At 37.0% G+C, this 20914-nt stretch overlaps 1 protein-coding gene across 17 annotated transcripts in view; it reads right to left on the reverse strand.

Annotated features, from left to right (window-relative positions):
* The window catches only part of APC (APC regulator of WNT signaling pathway), a 152299-nt gene that overhangs the window by 98497 nt on the left and 32888 nt on the right, over window positions 1-20914 (reverse strand). For 3 of the 17 annotated variants that reach the window (XM_059062173.2, XM_059062168.2, XM_059062164.2), the window contains exon 1: window positions 12147-12342. The exons of 9 other annotated variants lie outside the window; for them this stretch is intronic. Coding sequence is in view for 4 of the 8 variants with exons in the window: in XM_067031440.1 (XP_066887541.1) it covers window positions 12147-12293 (147 nt within the window). In the remaining 4 variants the exon portion in view is untranslated. Of the gene's footprint in view, window positions 1-12146; window positions 12368-20914 lie in introns of those variants that run through there. 5 more of the 17 variants (XM_067031440.1, XM_067031438.1, XM_067031443.1 and 2 more) reach the window with 5 other exon arrangements.

A 20914-nucleotide genomic window follows, 5' to 3' on the forward strand; every position in this document is an offset into this window, starting at 1 on the left:
ACCTTTTTTTCCACCCTCCAGAATCAAATCATTTAAGTCATTTCTGCTTTAGAAAGCAGGGTGCTTTCATACAATTTTACAGGAAAAATAAGACGTCTCATGGAGTAATACTTTGCCTTATATCCTTACAGGATGTTGCAGCCATCCCTAAGTCAAAACTGTTTACTGAAAAATTTAAGAAATCATAAATTCACTTTAGAATGCCTTTTATACAATCACATTAATTTCATACCAAATATATCTTAAATGAAAGTCACTCAGCATCATTAAAAATATCAACATTTATCACATGAAATGGGGAAAAACTCTGAATCTTTCACGCTACTGAGAATATACTAAGATCTAAATTTGTTTTTCAGTAAGGATACCAGTAAAGAGATCCTTACCCCTTAAGAGTAGGGTAGGGGAGAAGAAAGCAAAAGGACTGTTATTTAGATTTTTATCCAAATGTTGACTGGAAAACAAATTTACAAGTATCCTAAGAAATTAATGCCAGGAGGCAGAAAAATTTAGGCAGGCAATTAGAATTAAATCTGAAGGATTCTTTATTATAATTTAAGAAGTTTGGGATCACTTTTTAAAAAATTAGTTAAACTGCTTTTATTGTTTTGTTTTAGTGAATTAAAAGAAGATGTATTTGCCAGTACTGTTAGATGGTAATGAAAAAAGAGGAAAATACCAATAGAAAGAGAAGAAACCAAGAGTCATAAAAGACTACTTTGCTCAATTCTATGTAAATAAACTTGAAAACTAAATGAAATAGATAATGTACTAGAAAATGTAATTTATCAAAACTAACAACAAAAAGAGATGGAAAATCTAAAATTTACAACAAAAATCACTATTATAAAATAGACATTATTCAACATATTAATAGATCTACACAGAAGAAAAATATTATCATGCCAAAGGTGATGAAAAGATGCTTTACAAATTCAATGTCCAGTTGTTGAAAATACTCAATAAAATAGGACACTTTTTTTTTAACACAATATATAGCAGCCAAAGCCAATACCACAGAATATGGAAACACTGGGTATACTATATTGCTAAACTAAGGGAAAGCCCATTTTTACCACTCTTACTCATTGTACCAGTCAACACAATTAAAGAATGAAATTAGAAAGGAGTACTATTGGCAGATGATATAATTATATACCTAGAATATCCAAAAGAATCAACTAAATATTACCACAACAAGATAGTCTAGTAATTTAGTGTAGTACAAAATATACAGAAACCTTTCCTTTATATGTGCAAAGAGAAACCAGATAGAAGATGAAATGGAAGAAAAGATCTTATTTATAATCCCCAAAACACAGGCAAAAAAACCCATAAAAAACAAAAACAGGGCTTCCCTGGTGGTGCAGTGGTTGAGAGTCCGCCTGACGATGCAGGGGACGCGGGTTCGTGTCCCGGTCCGGGAAGATCCCACGTGCCACGGAACGGCTGGGCCCGTGAGCCATGGCCACTGAGCCTGCGCGTCCGGTGCCTGTGCTCTGCAACGGGAGAGGCCACAGCAGTGAGGGGCCCGCGTACCGCAAAAAAAAAAAAAGAAAAAAAAAAACCACAGGCATAAACTGAACAAAGAGTTCAAAACATATTATGAGGAAAACTATAAAATGCTTCTGAAAGACACAAAGGTACATTTCGACAAATGGAAAGACATACCTTGTTTGTGTACATAAAGATTCAGTATCATAAAGATGTCATTTCTCCCTAAGTTAATTTATAAATTTTACATGGTCCCAATATAATTATTATATAAGACTGGTTTTTATTTTGTTTTCTGCAGCTAGAAAACTGAAAAAAACACAAACAAGCAAAAAAGGGAAAACATGAAAAGAGAAGAGCAGGAGTACACCTACCACATATTAAATTACTGTACAAAGCCATTATAAGTAAAATAGTATGAAGTTAACTGTATTGTACCAGTAAGTTAATTTCTTAGTTCTGATCATTATACTATGGATATGTAAGTTGTTAACATTAGGAGAAGCTAAGTGAAGGGTACATGGGAACTCTCTATTATTTTTCCAACTCTTTTGTAAGTCCAAAGCTATTTTAAAATAAAAAGGCTTTAAAAAGCCATAATGGGACTTCCCTGGTGGCGCAGTGGTTAAGAATCCTCCTGCCAATGCAGTGGACGTGGGTTCGAGCCCTGGTCCGGGAAGATTCCACATGCCGCGGAGTGACTAAGCCTGTGCACAACTACTAAGCCTGCGCTCTAGAGCCCAAGAGCCACAACCACTGAGCTCGCACATCACAACTACCGAAGTCCGTGTGCCACAACTACTGAGTGCACGTGCTGCAGCTACTGAAGCCTGCATGCCTAGAGCCCATGCACCACAGCAAGAGAAGCCACCACAATGAGAAACCTGCACACTGCAATGAAGAGTAGCCCTCACTCGCCACAACTAGAGAAAGCCTGTGCACAGCAACGAAGACCCAATCTAGCCAAAAAATAAATTTCAAAAGAAAAAGGAAAGCTATGATATTGGCAGATGAATAGATCAACCAAGGGAACACATTTTTTAAAATTCCAGAAGTAAATATATGTAAATTTAGTCAGAATAAAGGTAGCATCTCATACACATGTGAAAAGATGAACTTTAAATAAACGGCGATGGAAACTGGACAGCCATGAGGAAAGAGACAAAACTGCACCCTTCCTTATACTACAAACCAGGGTAAATTACAAACGAAACAGGGATTTAAATGTTTAAGAACATTACGTGGCATTTAAATCATGGAAACAGTTCTGTTTTTAACTAAAGATACTTAAATGGAATATACCTGCTTCCAAGGAGGCTATTATGGAGCAAATGAATATTTTAATTTTAACTGATTAGTTAATGGGTAAGGGCACATGGAGGGCCTGTTGGAGCTCTGAAGTGGTGATGTCTATTACTAGACTAGGAGTGACAGATTGGGTTCTTAGGTTCCTTTAAACAAATGTAAAAGTTTTTACTTGGTATAAAAGCTTAACTACTTTTAAATAAATAGGATACATCCATGCAGTGGAATATTACATTGGCATTAAAAAGAATGAGGTTGATGTAAAAAACAAACCAAAAAAGGGGGAGAAAACAAAAAAAGAGTATAGATCACTATGTCTCATACTGTCCATCTTGTTCTAGTAAAAAATAAAAGGATTGTATAAAGATAAAAATGTCATTGAAAGGATATACAAAAGTACAGTCATTGCCTCTGCAAAAAATGGTCTCAGGGGCTTCCCTGGTGGCGCAGTGGTTGAGAGTCCGCCTGCCGATGCAGGAGACACGGGTTCGTGCCCTGGTCTGGGAAGATCCCACATGCCGCAGAGCAACTAAGCCTGTGACCCATGGCCGCTAGGCCTGCGCGTCCGGAGCCTGTGCTCCGCAATGGGAGAGGCCACAACAGTGAGAGGCCTGCATACTGAAAAAAAAAAAAAAAAAAAAAATGGTCTCAGGTCTGCTGAGAAGAAGCTTTCCTTTTCATTGTATATCTTTGTGTAAAGTTTGAAGATCAGAGCAAAAAGTTGGTTTTTTGAAAATACTGATTATGATTAGAGAGAGAGAAGAGCCCAAACATTTAAAATGAACAAAATTCAAAGGTGGGGGTAACTGACTCAAGAAGAAAAAGAAAATCTTAAAAGTTCTGCAACGATTGAAAAACTGGAGCAGTAGTTAAATATTTCCCCTTTCCTTCTCCTAACACAAAAAATACCAGATTCAAATGGTTTTACAGACACGTTCTACCAAACATTTGAGGAACAAAGTATTCCAACCCTTTCTTTGCCTTTTATACATTTATTTATTTATTTATTTATTTAGGGTTGCGTTGGGTCTTTGTTGCTGCATGCGAGCTTTCTCTAGTTGTGGCCAGCGGGGGCTACTCTTGGTTGCAGTCAGCGGGCTTCTCATTGCGATGGCTTCTCTTGTTGCATGGCACCGGCTCTAGGCGTGTGGGCTTCAGTAGTTGTGGCACATGGGCTCAGTAGTTGTGGCTCGCGGGCTCTAGGGCACAGGCTCAGTAGTTGTGGCACACGGGCTTAGTTGCTCTGCAACATGTGGGATCTTCCCGGACCAGGGCTTGAACCCATGTGCTGTGCACTGGCAGGCGGATTCTTAACCACTGCACCACCAGGGAAGTCCCTAAGGTACTAATTTTCTTCTTGATACAGCTTTAACCATGTTTCATAGGTTTTAGTATAAAATGTTTCCGTCTCTATTTCTTGATAATTCATAATTTTAATATTGATTTCCTCTTTGACTCAGGGATACTTAAAAGATTCTTCTCAATTATTAGGTGTATAAGATGACTCATGACTCATCTTTTTATTGCCATTGATTTAATTGTTTATTAGATTGACTGGAGATTGTTGCCTACAAATGCTACCATTTTGAATTTTTTAAGGTCTGCCTTATAGTCAAGAACATGACTAATTTTCATAAATATCTCACTGAAATTTAAAAAAAGGAAAAAGTGTACAAAGTTCTCAAAGTTATATAGCTATTTATTGACTGTAGCATATTATTTAAATCCTCTGCATATCTGTTAATTTTTGTACTTGATAGGTGAAATTTAGAAAGCCTACCATTTATTGAATATTTATAATATGTCATGTAATACAATAAGTACCATATATTAATATATATGTAATTTAATCTTTGCAACTGTGAGGTAGGTATCACTTCCCATTTTAGAGTTAAGGAAGCTGGGACTTCAAAACGGCAAATAATTTTCGTAAAAACACAGATCATGTGGCTAAGCCAGGATTCAAACTCACATTTGTTCCCAATGCTCATGTTCCTAAGACCATGTAATACTACCTCTACATGGCTTTGATGGCCTGGTGTTCCCAATACCAGTGTATGTTCCAAACTTATTTTCTAGGAAGTTCCAGTATAACCCTTCTCTTTAAGTAATTCCCTCTTCACCATTCCATACAAACTATTTTGTACTTCTGCTCATAATTCATCTCCTTTTTTGAATGCCCCATCCTTTTCCCCTCTGCTTTGCTATCTTTTAAGGCTCAATTCTGTTGCCTTACATAAAACCTTCCTGTCTCCTACAGCCAGTAATGAGTCTTCATGCTGATTGTACAGTAAATACTATACAACTTGGCTTAACTGTTCTCTAATTATTCCACTTTATTTTGGCAAGTTTTGTTTTCTACCTTTAAGACAAGGTTTGTATCTAATACTTAGCTTTTTTAATTCCCAAAATGCTTTACTCAGTGACAGCCACAAAAAGATAAATACATGCAAGAATAAACAGCCATGGAGAGAAAAGAAGAGAAAAAAGAGGGCACAAATTCAGAGAATGTCCAGGATGACTTTCCCATTAAAAGAGTAAGATGATGTGGGCTTCCCTGGTGGCGCAGTGGTTAAGAGTCCGCCTGCCGATGCAGGGGACACCAGTTCATGCCCTGGTCTGGGAAGATCCCACGTGCTGCGGAGCGGCTGGGCCTGTGAGCCATGGCCGCTGAGCCTGCACGTCCATCCGGAGCCTGTGCTCCGCAACGGGAGAGGCCACAACAGTGAGAGGCCCGCATATCGGAAAAAAAAAAAAAAAAAAAAAAAAAAAAGATGGATTTCTCTCTAAGCGATTCAAATTGACAAACATTTGAGAACTTATTATTCACAAGACACCATGCAAATATTATAAGGAGATTTTTGTGGGTTGAATTGTATTTCCCAAAATGATACATTGAGTCACAGGTAGCTAATCTCTGGTACCTGTGAAAAGTGACCTCATTTGGAAACAGGGTCTTTGCAGCTATAATCAAGTTAAGATAAAGTCTTACTGGATTAGGGTGGGCCCTAAATCCAACGACTGGTACACTTAAAACAAAGTCACGTGAGGAAATGAACACAGAGACACAGGAAAAACGCCAAATGACAATGGAGGCAGAGACTGGAGTGAGGCAGCTGCAAACCAAGGAATGCCGAAGACTGCCAGCAACCACCACAAGCTAGGGAGAAAGGCATGGAACACATGCTCTCTCGGAATCTCCAAAAGGAATCAACTTTGCTGACACTCTGATTTTGTACTTCCAGCCTCTAGAACTGTGACAGAATACATTTCTATGATTTTAAGCCACGAGTGTGTGGCACTCTGTCACAGCAGCTCTACAACACAAGGGAAAAGATAAATTGCCATGTTCCTTATTCTCAAGTATCTTATTAACTAACAAATGGGTAGTATTCCAGTAGGAAGGAGAAATAGGATCCGTATACAAATAAATCAGACGTTTGTGTCTCATCTTACATTCTCCTGGCTCACTTCACTTTAACTCTAGTCATTGCCGCATCAATCAGCTCACTGCAAGATATAAACTGACAGCACAATGGCTGTCAGGTATCCTTTTGCTTTCTGTTCTAGTCTCAGTGACACCACAGTGTGGGTCCCCAGCATTCATGCATATACAGCCTATAAAACAGTGAACACCTGATGGGACAATCCTTGACTAAAGGGGAATGGGAGCTAGTAAATATAATTCTTTTCCTTAGATGGACAATTTTATATGGCTTCTTTAAAAGTCCCAGCTTTCAGGACTTTCCAAATTATCCAAAGTGGTGACCAACTTGAGAACACATACTTACACTGGCTGTCCCTCTTCGCTATTTAACACTTTCTAAGCCACTACTCCTGTTCCTGGATCACTTCCCAAAGCAAATATTTCACACAAGGCCTTGTCTCAAGATTCTGACTTACAGGGGACCCATGCTAAGATACAAATTACCTACAATTCAGAGGCAAGTTTGGGTTCAAAAGATTGATATAGAGTCTATGGGAGTCACACCTTGCTGAGAAAATTGGAGGTAAGGGCACAAATATGGACTGGAGCTATATTGTGGCTAGCTATCTTCACAGTGTGAGCAAGATGAGATTTGGATACAGTACCCACAGAAATGGTACGATAACAAGACTAAAAGGTACAAAATCACGTTGCTTTAACGTTTCTCAGTTTCTATTGTAAACAATGTCAGAAGTAGCTAATATACTGACAGATAATTTATCATTTAATTAATGATAATAAAACCAAGAATCTAAAAATAGCTAGTGGAATATATATTTGAATATTCTTCATTGGATATCTGCTTACTATCTTACTCACCATTGTATACCATACTATAAACAAATCTGGTAAATGAAAATCTGTATTTACCCAAAAAAGTAACATTCATTCACAAAAATACAGCTTAAAAAAAAACCACTTCAGCTTAAAACAAGTAACTGTATGTGTATGTCTGAAAACAAATGAAGACCTGTATGTGTATGCCTATAGTAGACAGACAGTGGCCCCACAAAGATGTCCATGTGCTAATCCTGGAGACCAGTGAATATGTTACCTTACAAGGCTAAAGGGACTTTGCAGATGTGAACAAGTAAAGGATCTTAATATGGGCAAATTTTCCTGGATTATATGGGTGGACTTACTGTAATCACAGGGTTTTATAAGAAGGAGACAGAAAAGTCAGAGTCAGAGAAGGATATGTGAAGACGGAAAGGGGGTCAGAGTCAGAGAGAGATTTATTGTGCTGCTCACACAAAGATGGAGGAAGAGGGCATGAGCCAAGGAATGCAGTTAGACTCTAGAAGCTGGAAAAAAGCAAGGAAATGGATTCCCCAGATAGCCTCTGAAGGAAGTACAGCACCGCTGCTATTATGATTTTGGTCCAATGGAAACCATTTCCGAATTCTGATCTCTAGGGTTGCAAGATAATAAATTTAGGTTGTTTTAAACACTAAGTTTATGATAATTTGTTACAACAGCAATACGAAAAATGTCCTATGATCCACTGATCCCTCTCCAAAGAATACATTTCAGTGAAATCTCACTGACTGTGTAGTGATCTCAAAATAGATCCACAATTTCTTTGACCTTCTACCTTCAAAAGTGGAGCTTAATTCATCTCCTCTTGTGTGGGCTGGACTTAGTGACTCACTTCTAATAAGAAGAATACAGTAGAAGTGATGGGCTATGTCATAAATGGCTTCCTTCTTGCTCTTTCTCTCTGGGATCACTGGGGAAGCCAGCTGCAATGTCATGAAGACTCTCAGGCAGCCCCTTGTAGAGACCCATGGAAAAGAAGTGAGGCCTTCTGCCAACGGTCAGGAGAAACAGACTGTGAGTGAGCCATCTAGGAAGTGAATCCTCCAGTCTAGTCAAGCCTTCAGATGACTGTAGCCCTGGCTGACATGTTAACTGCAACTTCATGAGAGATTCTGAACCATATACCCAATTAAGATATTCTTGAACTTCTGCCCCACAGAAACTCTAAAGTAATAAATATTGGTTGTTTAAGCCACTAAGATTTGGGGTAATTTATTGTATACTGATATGTAACTAAAATAGTCTATAAGAAGTCATATACAAGGATCTACACCATAGCAAAGTTTGTGGTAAAAGAGATTTGGAAAAAACCTAGGACCTTCACATCTGATAGACACTACAGAACATTAGATAGCAGAGTTAGAACAACAAACTAGATGGACATAAAGTAAAATAGGTCTTAAAAACAGTATCGAGTTAAAAATGTTCAAAAGTTACGTAAATTAAAAACATAAATTTGGGTACATACCCCCAAAGAAGTGAAAGTAGAAACTCAAACAGATATTTGTGCATCCATGTTCAGAGGAGCATTATTCACAAAAGCCAAAAGGTGGAAGCAACCCAAGTGTCCAGTGAAAAATGAATGGATAAACAAAATGTGGTATACATACACTGGAATACTATTCCGCCTCAAAAAAGATGGAAATTCTGACACATGCAAAAACATGGATGAAACCTGAAGACATATCTTATATGAGGTTCTTAAGGAAGTTAAATTCATAGAGAAAGAAAACAGAATGGTGGTTGCCAGGAATTGGGGGGCAGGAGAAAATGGAGAGTTAGTGTTTACCAGGTAGAGTTTCAGTTGGGAAATGTGAAAAAGATGTGGAGATGGACTGTGATACATTCACAACAATATGAACGTACTTAATGCCACAGAACTATATATACACTTAAAAATGGTTAAGCTGATAAATTTTATGTATGTATATTTTACCACAATTTTTAAAACCCTCATTAACTATAAAAAAGACAAAATGCTAAATATTTCACAAGAATTAATGCATATTTAAGAACATATGTGAATGAGTGCCTATAAGGGGAGTAGGAATAGGGCCTGGGAATAAAGGGGAGAAGGTTTGTCTTTTATGGACTGATGATGTCATGATTGGATTTACTAAAACAATTTTCAAGAACATATCTATTACCTAACATGTGAGATGTCACCTATACCAAAACAAGAAACCGTCTAGGTAGCTTTCCTTCTAAGAGGTGAACTTACAGAAATCAAGAACCACAGATTATTGACTGTTGGAAGTAGAAGATCTAGGAATCACTTCTCTAACCTCATTTTACATTCAAGGCATTTAATACTTCAAAACTAATTTGCTTTTCAGAATTATCTGCTATTCCAAGCAGATTTTACAAGGCATGGTGTTTCAAAGAGCAAACCACCACATTCTTTCAGTTAGAAGACATTTTAGATGATATAAATCTTTAAAGATCCTAGGAGTAGCCAAAGCAATCAGTGTTTTCAATGCAACAGCAATAATATTTCACATAGGTCTATTGTAAGTTTCTTAGCGGTTAGTTTCCATGTCTTATTTGACTCTCCTGAACCTTTATAGGTCTGGCATTTAGTAGGTACTCAAATGTGTAGTGAATGTATTTCCTCAAGTCATCTTTTTTTATATTATATTGCCCTATCCTATCTTATGTGCTATGTAAAATTCCAGAGTGTAGTACCAAAAAACTGCAATTAATAGCTTTGATTCAGTTCATAGACCTACTTATGAATATTTAACTTTTGAACTCCTTAATAGCTCAATTCTAGCAATATCAATTGACAGTGAATAATTTCAAAGACCACTAAAGCCAACAGTACAGTCTTATATTAGGTATTTCATAATGCAAGGGGAAAGAAATCAACTTTTCTTACTTTAGTTCTTTATTTCTTATTTAATTCCAAGAAAATCTCAATCTAACACTGTTCTGTTTAGTTGAAGTTTAAGTTGATTAATAAGATGATAGTTTCATAGAGTTAGAACAAAATAGAAGACTTATGTTCTTTACATCCTTATACAATACATGACCTTGGATAAAGTCACAACATATGCAATTAGGAATAATCTAACATTTAAAATGAAAATAATGCTACATTGAGCTGTTTAAATCATAAAATAATTTATGTAAAAATAAGAATCATAAACTCTCAAAAACTATACCAATTGGAGTTCAAAGAAATGAATGGTATTAGCTATTAAATTTCACTTGAAAAAAATTTTTTTAATTATTGAAAAAAGTATCTTGAAGGATCTTCTGGAAAATTTGGATATACTGCAAAGAACAAATAAATAAATAAATAAATTTCACTTGAAAATTTAATGCAACACCTTTAATTCTAGGTACAGTTTCCATCAGATTTTAAAAAGAGATCCTAAGAACTATTAACCCTGATACCCATGACTAAATAATTCTTAAAGCAAAAATAGTTTTAAAAATAAAGAATAAAATCGCTTATTTATCAGTGAAAACTTTAGTCTAATTTTATTCAAGTCCAATTCCTTATTATCTTGAAAAAAATTACTGAAACAAAAATTATAGGTTCTTTCAAGACTTTCTATTACATAAACACTACTTAAGAGACATTGATCCTGGAGGGCTTTACAAAGCCACTGCCATCCTGTTCAGAGAGTAAGGAGGTGTGACAAGCTGGCTACCATAAATAGGCATAAAGATAAGGCATTTAAAACTGTACTCAACCTGAAAACTTGTTTTTAGGCATTTAATGAAACAAAAATACAGTGAAATGGAAACACTCCATATCAAGAGTATACCTTATGAATATTCACTAAACAGAAATATATCTAAAAGAAAAATCATACTGCTTTAATTTGAAATATTTGCCTATAGACTTTATTCAATGATATCTAAAACTGACCAGAGTAATATAAAATTACTTAATAAACACAGACCTTAAATATTAAGCCTATGAAAAATTTATCACTGTAACTTTTCACAAAGTGATTTACATTATAAAGTTAATTTACTTTTGAGTAACCTAATGAATAGCATAAAGCTATACTAACAAAGGAAAAGATCCACTGCTTCATACATAATTTATTAAGATTTCCTATAGGATTTATTTAAAGCAAAGAATTTGAGCATCTCTTGTGATACAGAATCAAAGTGTCTGATAAATTCCACTGTCAAAACATTCATAGCCTGATATTCTTCCTACTTTAAAAAACTAAGTTATTCTTTCTATCCACGTTGTAACGATAAACTATGGCTTTCTGTAAATAGACTTCTACCACCAGCATTGCTGCAAGGGTTCTTATTCCTCTGCAGTTATCATTCCAGCCTGGGAGGGAAAAAAGCACTGCTGCAGTCATCTGCAAAAAGGCATTACAGTGCGTCTTAAAACTAACAAAGACACTGGTATCTTTTTGCCACCCTATTCACTGGCAGTTCACTTAGAACTGCAAAAGCAAGCACTTTTGGTAACCCAAATTTCACGGATCAACCAAAACCACCACTGAAGCTCTGCAGTACCTGCCTCCACCTCTTCCTCCTCTCCCAAGGAGCCCTTTCCACTAGGTTCATAACAGCCATCAGCAGCAGCTTCGTAACCCCTCCCCTGGCTACCACTGCATGTGTCCTTGTGGCCAGGGAGGAAAAGAAGCCTTTCAGTGGGCTAAAGCTTTTGCTCCTCGCCATGAATATGCTCCATTCTTTGTTGTCCTCTACCCGTTTCCTTAGATACTGTTATTCCACTCGACTTTGTCAACATGCATTATAACAAAACCTCCTTCTAGCTTCAAAAACAGCTCTTTCTCACCAGACTCCCCTTAACACTCCTACCCCTCCCCCCCTTCTTCCTCTTCTGTCAAAAAGCCTGGATCAGAAGCACAGGAAATCCATCTCCTGTGCTGCAATTGGGGGCGGGGGCTGCGAGGGGGGAAGACGCCTCTGCCTCCTCGCTTGGCATGTGGCATCAGACGCTGTGCCAAGGAAGGACCATCGGCTTTAGACAGTGCAAGGGAAAATCGCCTCCTTCTCCCCCAGCAGCTAGCCGGCCCATCGTAGCTCCAGCACCTACCCCATTTCCGAGCTCAGCAGCACCTCCATTCCGTCTCCAGTGACACCCAGGCGGGCTGCGCCAATACAGCCACATGTCGGTCACGTGTGCCCACGCGCAGCCAATCGGAGGGCCCCCGATGGGAAAGGGGAGCGCCCTGGTCCGCATCCAGCGGATTACACAGCTGCTTCACGCTCCGCTTCCCGACCCGCACTCCGCACTCGCACTCCGCAGCAGGACATAGGGCCCCGCCCCGCCCCGCCCCGCCCCACGACTCGGAGCCCTAGCCAGCACTTAGTGCTCACCGACTCCACCTCCAAGCAACCCACTGGAGCTGATGGAAGAAGACAAGCATAATGCGGGTGGGGTGGGGGGGGGGGGAGGCCCACGGGGCAGGAAGATTAGCACAAGATACTGGCGGTGGGTGGGTAATAAATTACATCTCATTCGCTATTTGCTAAGATTTACATGCAACACAGAGAAAAAGAATTTTACTAAATGTATTAAAACGAATAATTTTACATTACGTATCTCCGATTTGTTAGGTAAATCACTGGAACTGTGTTTGAATTAAAGTTACAGTCTCCAGAAAAGCTATGGTGGCAGTACAGTAGAGTAGGTGAAATCAGAATCATGAAGCCAGAGTCTGGACTGAATCTTTGCTCCCGTCACTTACTAGCTGTGTGACTTTAGTCACTTTCATTTTCCCTGCAAAACGGGAGTAGAGTTAATATATAGGAAGCAGTATTTAGAGCAGACCCTGACACAGTAAAAGGTGTTAGTTACTACTAATCTGAGGCTTAAATATTTTAATGCAAATTCTGCATTTCACTTAAATTTAACCAAGTGGAGCTTGAATTACTAATTTTTAAAAATAAATTTATTTTATTTTTGGCTGCACTGGGTCTTCATTGCTGCGCACGGGCTCTCTCTAGTTGTGGTGAGCGGGGGGCTACTCTTCGTTGCGGTGCGTGGGCTTCTCATTGCCGTGGCTTCTCTTGTTGCGGAGCATGGGCTCTAGGCACGCGGGCTTCAGTAGTTGTGGCATGTGGGCTCAGTAGCTGTGGCGCGCAGGCTCAGTAGTTGTGGCACACGGGCTTAGTTGCTCTGCGGCATGTGGGATCTTCCCGGACCAGGGCTCGAACCCGTGTCCCCTGCATTGGTAGGTAGATTCTTAACCACTGTACCACCAGGGAAGTCCCTGAATTGCTAATTTTTATGAGTTAGAAGGACAAAATCCAAATTGCCAAGAATTTAAAGTGGATTTAAATTCTGTTTAAATGGGGATGGGGGTGGAATCAGTTTTCATGATCTATTTCAAATTTAAAAGGATACTTAACTTTAGGTTTTTTAATGAAATGTATTTACTATAATCTTTTAATTTTTCAAATTAATAGCATGAAAAGCAGCAAGCAGGCTATTAAACAGCACACTTGGAGCAATTTCATTTTATTAAAAATGGTATAAATTAGAAAAGTAATAGACAAATAGCAAAATGCTCCTAGATATACACACAATGGATGTTCACAGTGGTTATCCATGGAAGGTGGGATTATGGAGTGATTTCTGCTTTTCCTTTCTGCTTTTGGATATATTTTTCTTTATCTATTATAATGCTTAATATATAGCAAATACTCCCTAAATATTTGTTGAATGAACAAATGAACAAACATCACATATTACTAGTAATTTACTAGTAAGTAGAAAATTATATATTACATAAAAGTTTAAAAATATTTAGAAACACTTTCCCTTGATATTTGAAATAAAGGAAACAAATCAATTTGGTTCTATCTTAAATATCTCTTTTGTCAAGATGACTTAGTTTTACAAAAGGCTTTCAAGATTCTCTTACTGAAAGTGCATGATTCATTGAACAGGACTTATTTATACAGTCATCAACTATTTGTGACAAATTGAATAGATAATTTCTCATAAGGCCTAAAACTTCTGGAAAGGAAAAGTACCCTTCTAAACAAAGAATAGATTTTAGAAGCTCCTAAAAATAACTTCTTAGTACCCTAAGAAACAACTCTATTACCCTTGACTCAGACTATGACTCAAGCTATTATTTAGTATACCAGTTTGTAGCCAAAATATTTGTCTAAATTTTTATTACATGTGTTGTAACAGTGTTTCAAATGACAAAATTTTAAAGAAACCTATGATCATTATATGTTCACCGATCAATAAAAAAATCAATCAAAAAGCAAGCCAATCTAAACACTTTACATTTTACAATGTGGCCAACTGAATTTTTTCAGTAAAATTTTCAAACCAGTTTTCTCAGATTCCACAAAAGTTTGATTTGAATTTTGTATTAAAAATATACTTAGCTATTTTTAAAACTACAATTAAAAACATAAAATCAAAATGTTTTAGACCAAATTTGAAAACAATGGAGGTCACTGAAACATTCATTTGTGCTACTAGATTTATGTGTCTCAGAATAAAGCTCCTGCCATCCCTATTTATATAAAAATGTCATCATTCAGGCTACATACATATGTATGCATTAAAAGTATTTTCTGATCAAAATTTACTACAGAAATAAATTGTACATTAAGGTTATTATAAGACTGTACTGACAAACATGCCCCTGATTTCAAATATCTGTGCTCATTATGATTAGCTTTACTGTTTTTAATAAATATTCATAAGTAAATGTTATAAATATGAACATAGTTCACCTTAAAAAAAATAAACAACCTCTGAACCTTTTGTAACTTAAAAAAAAATTGATGACTCAATAGAAATAGTAGGATTCTTAATGTCTTAAATCCTGCACTCTATTTTAACATGAACATGTTAGGCTTAATTTAAGACTTGTGATTTTAAAAACTGACAAGAATATGGGCAACAATATCAATTAGAATAAAATGAGTTAAAATCAGTGCTCTGAATTCAGTTATCTCAACTCATACTTTAATACTTAACTCTTTCCTTACTGGAGACCTCAGATACATTGATAGCAGAATAGAATAGATTTATGCCTACAAAGAGATCAACAAAAGTTTTTTTCTTTAAAAATAATAATTATGTATTGTAAAAGCACAGGCTAGTGTAAGTTCTCCAGGTGCTAAGCAACCAAATAAAGCTCAAATTCATTTAAAAATCTTCCAGTCTTCAGATTCATACTGGGTTAGGGTATGACAAAAAATCCTAAGAACAGAATAAAGTGGGTCAGAGACCAAAGACCAATTCTCCCATTGTTTCTATACTTCTCATGGGACATGGCAAGGAGCTGAAATGTTGCGATAGAAATAGGATTTTTAGTGATGTATAAACTAAGTGAGAGATATATACATGGTCTTCTATAAGCCAGAGATATAGATGTATTCTGTGTTACCTCAAAAAGCAAAAGTTTCTCAAAAGAAATGTTTCTAGCACCAATAATAGAATCTTAGTGTTTTTCCCTCCAATCTTTCTCCTCTCTAATCAGCAAATATCAAAATAGATTTTTACACCCCTGCTCAAGAACATTTCATGGCTTTCTGTTACTGACAGTGGAAGTGACATAGTTTGGAGTTTCACTGCAGAGTGCCTATGCTAAAAGGCTTCCTACATGTATTAAGTTTTCCATGGCCGCCGTAACAAATTACCACAAATTTAGTGGCTTAAAACAACAAAATTTATTATCTTACAGTTTTGTGGTTCAGAAGTCCAAAATGGATCTCACTGAGCTAAAATCAAGGTGTCTGCAGGGCTCTACTTCTTTCAGGAGGCTCTAAAGGAGAATCTGTTTTCTTTCCCTTTCCAGGTTCTAGAGACCAACTATATTCTTGGTTTAAGGCCTCTTTCCTCCATCTTCAAAGCTAGCAGTGATGGCCTGAATCCTTCTCAATTTGCAGCACTGTCACTTTGCTTCTATTGTCATTATCTCTTTCTCTGAATCTGGTTCTTCTCTTCCCTCTTTTAAGGACTTAAAAACCGTTCTTACATTGGCCCACCTCAACAATCCAACGATCCGGGGTACCTCATTAGCAACTTTATTCCACCTGCAACCTTAATTCCCCTTTGTAACATAATCTAACATATTCACAGGTTCTAAGGATTAGGAACTGGACATCTTTAGGGAGCCATTATTCTGCCTACCACACTAAAGCTTTATCTTCAACTATTCCAGAACTTGCATCCTAATACCAGTCCAATCAAACTAAACATTTAGCCATTTCTTTTTATAAAAAATAAATTTATTTGTTTATTTTTTGGCTGCGTTGGGTCTTCGTGCTGTGCTCAGGCTTTCTCTAGTTGCGGCAAGCAGGGGCTACTCTTCGTTGTGATGTGCAGGCTTCTCATTGTGGCGGCTTCTCTTGTTGTGGAGCATGGGCTCTAGGAGTGCGCTCTTCAGTAGTTGTGGCTCGCGGGCTCTAGAGCACAGGCTCAGTAGCTGTGGCGCACAGGCTTAGTTGGTACGCAGCACAAGGAATTTTCCAGGACCAGGGCTCGAACCCGTGTCCCCTGCACTGGCAGACGGATTCTTAACCACTGTGCCACCAGGGAAGTCCCCACTTCACCATTTCTAAAACTCACCTTAGACATAAAACTTTCTGCCTTTACTATAATGTGGTACAGTGGAAGGCTCCAGCATATGGAGACTGAAAAATCAGGTTTAAAGTTCTGAGTCTTTCATTTTGTAGCTCTGTGACTCTGGATGTTACTTAACTATCCTAAGACTTGGCTACTCTTTCATCTGTAAAATGAGAATAACTGTTTGGCTTATTTTATAGAGCTGTTGTAAGGATCAAATGTGTAACTGTGAACAAACTTTATAAACTATGAAATATGTTTTACAAGTAAAGGATTATTAATTGCTCTATTGGTCCAAATCAAGATTCAGCTTAAACATACATTTCCATGAAGTAATCTACCATCCCACCTAGACTCCTAGACTCCTCACCCTCCTCTTCCCTCCACTGTTCCCTCTTTTTTTTTGTGGTATGCGGGCCTCACTGTTGTGGCCTCTCCCGTTGCGGAGCACAGGCTCCGGACGCGTAGGCTCAGCGGCCATGGCTCACGGGCCCAGCCGCTCTGCGGTCTTCCCAGACCGGGGCACGAACCTGTTTCCCCTGCATCGGCAGGCAGATTCTCAACCACTGCGCCACCAGGGAAGCCCTGTTCCCTCCTTTTATGGCACAAACACACTGTAGCTCTGTGTGTACATCTCCTTTCCCATTCCTGACTATAAGAATCCGAGGGAAGAGCCACACCTGATTTTATCTTGAATGTCTCATGGTGCATACCATAATATTTTGTACATAACAGGTGTTCATTAAGTATTAGTAGAAGGAATGAGTTAAAATTAATCTCCAAAGGGCACCCAATGCAGATGCTCGCAAGGAATAATAGAGCAAATGCTGAATAATGAATATTAGTACAAAGTATAACTTTCTACAGAGGAAATAGAATGCTTTAAATAAAAACCCTAGGCCCTGTAAGTGAAAAAAATGTGACACAGCCTTGGGGCTAAGTTTCTGAGGTGAGGTGGCTGCACGGCAGAATCACTTTAGGAGCTTGAGAAGTTTTAAAAACACCATTAAGTCAGAATCTCTGAGGATGAGGTCCAGGCATTGGTGTGTGCTGCCAGGATTGTGAAGCACCACACACCACTCTAGCTTCTGCTATCAAAGCTCCTACTGCACTATGATAGGGAGACCATTTTGAAATGCCTTTTAATTCAGACTGCTATACAGATTGAGGCATTTGCTTACAGAGGAAAAAAACCTTCCTTTTTCCTGTCAAAAAGTTTCCTAGTCATATATTAGCAATTAATATAAGAAAAACAATGGGGACTAATAAATACATAGAATATGTTCTACTACATTAAGGAATCAAAGAAATAAAAACTAAAGAGTATCATTTTCACCTATTAAATAAACAATGATATTTTAAAATAATATTGCGGGTCAGTGAGGATACATTTAAAAAAAAAAAATAGGCAGTAGCTTTTGAAAATCCTTAAAATGTTTAAAATGCTTATACTGAAATAAGTCCAGTTAAAAGAAATTATCTTATGTACAATCAGGTACATGCACAAAAATTTATATTCAAAGATACTCAGTATTGTTTCCACAACTCAAATTTTAGTAACAACCTCAATGATTGATAAACAGCTTGGTTAATTATACTTTTGGCACTCTTAAAGATGATTAATATTATACCAGATATACAATTACATAAAAAAGCATAAAATACATAAGAATAAATTTACCCAAGGAAGTGAAAGATCTGTACAGTGAAAACTATAAGACAGTGATGAAAGAAACTGAAGAAGACACAAATAAATGGAAAGATATTCCACGCTCACTGATTAGAAAAATTAATAGTTAAAATGTCCATATTACCCAAAGTGATCTACAGATTCAATGCAATCCCTTTCAAACCTCCAATAGCATTTTTCACAGAAATAGAACAAACAATTCTAAAATGTCTATGGAACCACAAAAGACCGCAAATAGCCAAAGCAATCTTGGAGGAATAAAAAGAAAAAAAAAGAACAAAGCTGGAGGCATCACACTTCATGGTTTCAAACTATATTACAAAACTACAGTAATCAAAACAGTATGATAATTGTATATCAACTATACTTCAATTTTAAAAAAACAGCATGGTACTATCATAAAAACAGACATCTAGATCAAGGAACAGAATAGCAAGCCCAAAAATCAACCCAAGCAAATATGGTCAATTAATTTATGACAAAGGAGACATGCATATTCAGTGGTGAAAAGACAGTCTCTTCAATAAATGACGTTGGGAAAACTGGACAGCCACATGCAAAAGAATGAACTGGACCCCTATTTTACACCATACACAAAAATCAACTAAAAATGGATTAAAGACTTATATTTAATACCTGAAACTGTAAAACTCCTAAAAGAAAACATATTGAATAAGCTCCTTGACATCAGTCTTGGCAATAATTTTTTTGGATTTGACACCAAAAAACAAAGGCAATAAAAGCAAAAATGAACAAGTGGGACAATATCAAACTAAAAAGCTTCTACACAGTGAAAGAAACCATCAGCAAAATGAAGAGGCAACCTATCAAAATGGAGAAAACACTTCCAAATCATATATCTAATAAGGGATTAATATTAAAAAATATATACATATATATATATATATAAAACAACTTCATACAACTAAATAGTCAAAAAACCAAACAACTGGATTAAAAAATGGGCAGAGGAACTGAACAAACATCTTCCCAAAGAAGACATCCAAACGGCCAACAAGTACATAAAAAGATGTTCAACATCACCCATCATCATGGAAATGAAAATCAAAACCTAAATGATATCACCTTGCATCTGTTCAAATGGCTGTCATCAAAAGGCAAGAAATAACAAATATTTGGGAGGATGTGGTGAAAAGGGAACCCCACTGCACTCTTCGTGGGTATGTAAATTGGTGTAGCCACTACGGAAACAGCATGGAAGTTCCTCAAGAAATTAAAGTTTAACTCCCATATGATCCAGCAACCCCACTTCTGGGTATATATCCAAAGAAAGAGAGATCTGCACTCCCATGTTTATTGCAACATATTCTTAACAGCCAAGGTATGAAAACAAGTGTGCATCAATGGATAAGTGGATAAAAATCTCTCTCACATACACATAAATACACACACACACACACGCACAAAATGAAGTATTATTCAGCCATGAGAAAGAAGGAAACCCTGCCATTTGGGACAACATGGATGGACCATGAAGGCATTATGCTAAGTGAAATAAGCCAGGCAGAAAAGACAAATACTGAATGGAATCACTTATATGAGGAATCTAAATAAAAACACAAATTCACAGAAAACAATAAAATAAAATTTTCAAAGAAGATAATTATATATAACTGCATTCAATAATTCATATAATATTAAGTGAAAATGCTGAATACTGTATATGCATAATATGGTACCAACTAGCCTTGTCTTTTTTTAATGAATTATATAGGTGCACAGAGAAGACCGAAAGAGATCAACAAAATATGAAGTGTCCTCCCTGGGTGTTGAAATTACAAAAACTGCAATTTTTCTTAATTTTATAAAATTTCCACAACCTAACACACATAATTTCTGTATTTTTTTTCCAAAAGTTAAGTGCCTTTTGGACACAATTTGAAATCACCACATGAGAAGAAGAGAGAAATTAACATTTCTTTCTGCCAAAGGCAGATCCAGATTTTGTGGGGTTCAGGATCATATATTAATTATGGGGGAGCCTTCCTTAAGGAAAATACAAATTAATTCAAAATTGCTATTGCTGCTGCAAAAGAACCTAGGAAGGGTCCATGAAATTAGGTGCATTAAACTTCATTAGTTTCATGATAAATCTTCTAAACCAGTAGCAAACCTTATGATCAGCAAATATATATAATCAGCAAATTCATCTAACTTGAATTTCTACGGAGATTAAAAAAAGATCACTGTTCACACACATAGGCTCAAAGAAATTTCAAAATTCATTCAGGTCCCCACATAGTGAAGTGGCAGTCTGCCTCCTAAGCCAGTGTTGGTCAAACTGCCTCACTCTCCAGGTCTCATGAGCAATTCATGTTAGATCTTCTAATTAGATTTAAATATAGTAGGTGCTCCGTATCCTTGGGTTATTCATTCAACCACTGAGGAGTCAACCAGCCATGGATCAAAAATATACAGAAAAGATTCCAGAAAGTTCCAAAAAGCAAAACTTGAATTTGCCAAGCAGCCTCCAACTACTTACATAGGATTTACAATGTATTAGGTATTATAAGTAATCTAGAGATGATTTAAAATATAGTGGGAGGGA

Source organism: Kogia breviceps, chromosome 4 (genome assembly GCF_026419965.1).
Source record: "Kogia breviceps isolate mKogBre1 chromosome 4, mKogBre1 haplotype 1, whole genome shotgun sequence".
NCBI classification, from domain to species: domain Eukaryota; kingdom Metazoa; phylum Chordata; class Mammalia; order Artiodactyla; family Physeteridae; genus Kogia; species Kogia breviceps.